This window comes from Chamaea fasciata, unplaced genomic scaffold (assembly GCF_029207755.1).
Source record: "Chamaea fasciata isolate MVZ Bird 193981 ecotype frontalis unplaced genomic scaffold, bChaFas1.0.hap1 SCAF_2, whole genome shotgun sequence".
NCBI lineage: Eukaryota > Metazoa > Chordata > Aves > Passeriformes > Sylviidae > Chamaea > Chamaea fasciata.
Window position 1 is genome coordinate 67,908,401 of NW_027094087.1, and position 3,099 is coordinate 67,911,499.

The 3,099-nt window shown below is 63.4% G+C and overlaps 1 protein-coding gene across 1 annotated transcript; it reads right to left on the reverse strand.

The window, feature by feature from the left end:
- Positions 1–362: 362 nt before the first annotated feature.
- Positions 363–2,828, reverse strand: POU4F1 (POU class 4 homeobox 1). The gene is made up of 2 exons (XM_066176336.1): positions 2,340–2,828; positions 363–1,485 (listed from the first exon to the last, which is right to left on the reverse strand). Exons 1-2 carry the CDS (start codon positions 2,460–2,462, stop codon positions 436–438), a joined length of 1,173 nt encoding a protein of 390 aa, XP_066032433.1. The 5' UTR covers positions 2,463–2,828; the 3' UTR covers positions 363–435.
- Between the last annotated feature and the right edge of the window lie 271 nt (positions 2,829–3,099).

Consider the following 3,099-nt stretch of genomic DNA (forward strand, 5'->3'; position numbering starts at 1 on the left):
TTTCTCGATTTGTGGCTGTTGCTGTCACGGTATTTATTGGTGTGTGTCTGTGTGTGTTTACGCTTTAAGTTGCTCTTTCTCCCGCTTTCTGTCGGGGGTTGGGGGAGAGCGGGGGGGGGGGGAGCAGAGAAGGGAGAGGGCCGCAGAAGTGACCCCCTCTGGGCTTCTAGAGCGTTTTTACCTTCTCTCTCCTCCTTCTTCTCGTTGGTGTCCCGATGTCTTTTTTTTTTTTTTTAATAATTGATAGCGCACCCCCCACACACGCACGCCCCCCCTCTCCCCGAGTAGTTCGCGTTTAATTTCTACATCGTCCCTTGGTCCCCAGAAGCCTCCCACGGCGTCTCAGGCGACGGTGGCGGTGCGTGGGCGTCCCCCGCGGCCCCGGCCCGGCCCCCCCGGTGCCCCCGGTGCCGGGGCCGCCCCTCCCGCCCGCCCCTAGTAGGTGGCGGAAAATTTCATCCGTTTCTGCTTCTGTCTCTGGTTGCAAAACCAAACCCGCACCACGTTCTTTTTGAGGTCCAATTTCTCGGCGATGGCGGCGATCTTCTCGGAGGAGGGCCGGGGCTGGACGGCGAAGTACGCCTCCAGCGAGCGCTTCTCCGGGGCGGCGATGGAAGTCCGCTTGCGCTTCTTCTCGCCCCCATTGAAGAGCTCGGGCTTGTTCATTTTTTCCCGCTGGGCGCCCTCGGCCTCCTCCAGCCAGGCCTGCAGGATGGGCTTGAGGGCGATCATGTTGTTATGGGAGAGGGTGAGGGACTCGAAGCGGCAGATGGTGCTCTGGCTGAGGGAGCCCACGCCCGGGATCTTCAGGTTGGCCAGCGCCGAGCCCACGTCGGCCTGGGTCACCCCCAGCTTGATGCGGCGCTGCTTGAAGCGCTCGGCGAAGGCCTCCAGCTCTCGCGGGTCCGTGTCCGAGTCGCAGATGGAGGCCAGGCCGGCCGCCCCCACCACCGCCGCCGCCGAGGCCACCTGCCCCGCGGCGCCGTGGTGCGCGGCCACCAGCCCCGGGTGCGGCAGCCCCGACGGCATGTTCATGGCGGCCGGGTGCGAGAGGTGGCCCAGGCCGTGCATGTGGGAATGCGGGTGGGCCGAAGTGGAGATGAGGCCGCCGCCGCCCCCGCCGCTGCCGCCGCCGCCCCCTCCGCCGCCGGCCCCGCCGCCTCCGCCGCCCGCCCCGTCGTGGCCGCCGCCGCCGCCGCCTCCGCCGCCGCCTCCGCCGGGCATGAGAGCGAGGGAGGGGGAGGTGATGTGGTCGAGGAGGTCGCCGGGCTCCAGCGCCTGGTGATGGTGGTGGTGGTGATGGTGGTGATGCGCCAGGGGCACGGTGGAGGTGGAGGTGCAGGGCACGCTGTTCATGGTGTGGTACGTGGCGTCGGGCTTGAACGGGTGGCTCTTGCCCTGCGAGACGGCGATGTCGACGGCGGCCAGAGCCTCGGCCCGCGCCAGCAGGGTCTCATCGAGGCTGGCGAAGATATTGCTCTGCAGCTGCAGGAGACACAAAACAGAGCGGGGTGCGGGGAGAGGAGGGCAAGGGGGCAGAGAGAGGGCAAAGTGCGGAGGGGGAAGGGGACGGGCGGGGGATAGCGTGGGGTTTGCGGGAGCGCCGTGGGAAAGGAGGGGGAAAGTCGAGGGACGGAAGAGAGAGGTGGGCAAAGTTGGGGTGACGGCCGGGGAGCCGGTAGTGGGATCAGCGTGTGAAAGGGAGTACGGGATCGGGGGGAAGAGGCAAGAGATTGGGGGAAGTGCGGTATAGCAGGCGACACCCCGGGGAAGTGAGGGGAAACAGGGGGATGGGGTAGAATAATGGGGGGATGGGAGGGGGAAGAAGCGAGAAGAGGGAGCAAAACAGGAAAAGAAGCAAAGAGTAGAAAGGTAAGGAGGCGAGGAGGAATCGGAAAAGGAGAAGAAGGAAGGAATGAAGGGAACAAATAAATTAATAAATTAAAAGGGGGGGGGGAATGGGACGAAAGGAGAAGAAAAAGGAGGAGAAGAAATGGATCTGTAACTCTCAGCTGGGGAATTGTGTCAAACACAAGAGCACATAAAACGCATTCCTTTTCAGAGGCCGAGTCATAAAAATTAATACAGAAAGTGGATGAAGTCGGAGACTCGTGTGAACACCGCTTTCAAAAAAGATCACAGGCGCTCAGATGATTGCAGAGGAAGACATGAAAAAAACATTAAGCGCCGCTTGTCAAAATGTGCCTCGCAGCGGTTTTTTTATTAATGCACATACACATACATGCAGTATACAGAAAAGAGAGAGAAAGAAAGAAAGAAAAGTGTGTGCGTGTAAGGGAGAGAAAGAAAGAAGCGATCTGCAGCTGTCTGTCCCTTACCGGTGGAGTTGGTAGACATGCTCTTCTTATTGCTTCCGAGCTGGAGTGTAGAGAGGGGTATTTGTGCTCAGGTAGGGTGGGATGCATGGCAAAATGAGGCTGTTTGCTGTTCATGGACATCATCTTGAAGGCTTGGCATGTAAATCCACAAACACTCCTAAAGTCGGGGGAAAAGTGCTCTCCGGGCTCTCTCGTCCCGCCGGGGGAAGCCGCTGACAGCGGCGGGTGGCGGTGGCGAAGCCGGCGGTGGCAGCGGTGCCGCAGCGGACCCTGCCCCCGCCGCCGCCGCTGCCGCGGTGGCCGAGGCTGGGCTGGGTAGGCGAGCGGGCGGCAAGGCTCCCTCCGGCCCCCGCCGTGTCCCTCGCTCCCTCCCTCACTCAGTTCTCTGCCTGCCGCTGCCCGGCGCCGGGCGCGCTGCGCTGCGCTCTGCCCGCACCTGAGCCCCGCATCCCGTGGCTACCGCCGGGCGGGCTCTCGCGAGAGCGCGGCGGCTCCGGCTTTGACAGACATCAGCTGTCTCCCCCCCTTCCTCCTCCTCCTCCTCCTCCTCCTTTTCCTCCTCCTCCTTCTTTTCCTCCTCCTCCTCCTTTTCCTCCCGCCGCCCCCGGTCCTTGCCTCCCCGCGCCTTGTTGCATCTCCCGCAGCCCTCGCCCGTCTCGCCGGGGCGGCGGCGGCGGGGCCACTCTTATAGCGAGCGGCACCGAGCACCGGGCGGCTGCGGCACCTGTGGCTGCCACACGTGCGCGCTGCGCGGCCGCCA

What these genes read in the sequence shown, in the direction of transcription:
- POU4F1 (XM_066176336.1), bottom strand. Translation starts at nt 2,462, where the DNA reads ATGATGTCCATGAACAGCAAACAGCCTCATTTTGCCATGCATCCCACC. An exon ending in CATGTCTACCAACTCCACCG is followed by an intron (nt 1,486 to 2,339) that starts GTAAGGGACAGA and finishes TGTCTCCTGCAG; the next exon opens with CTGCAGAGCAATATCTTCGC.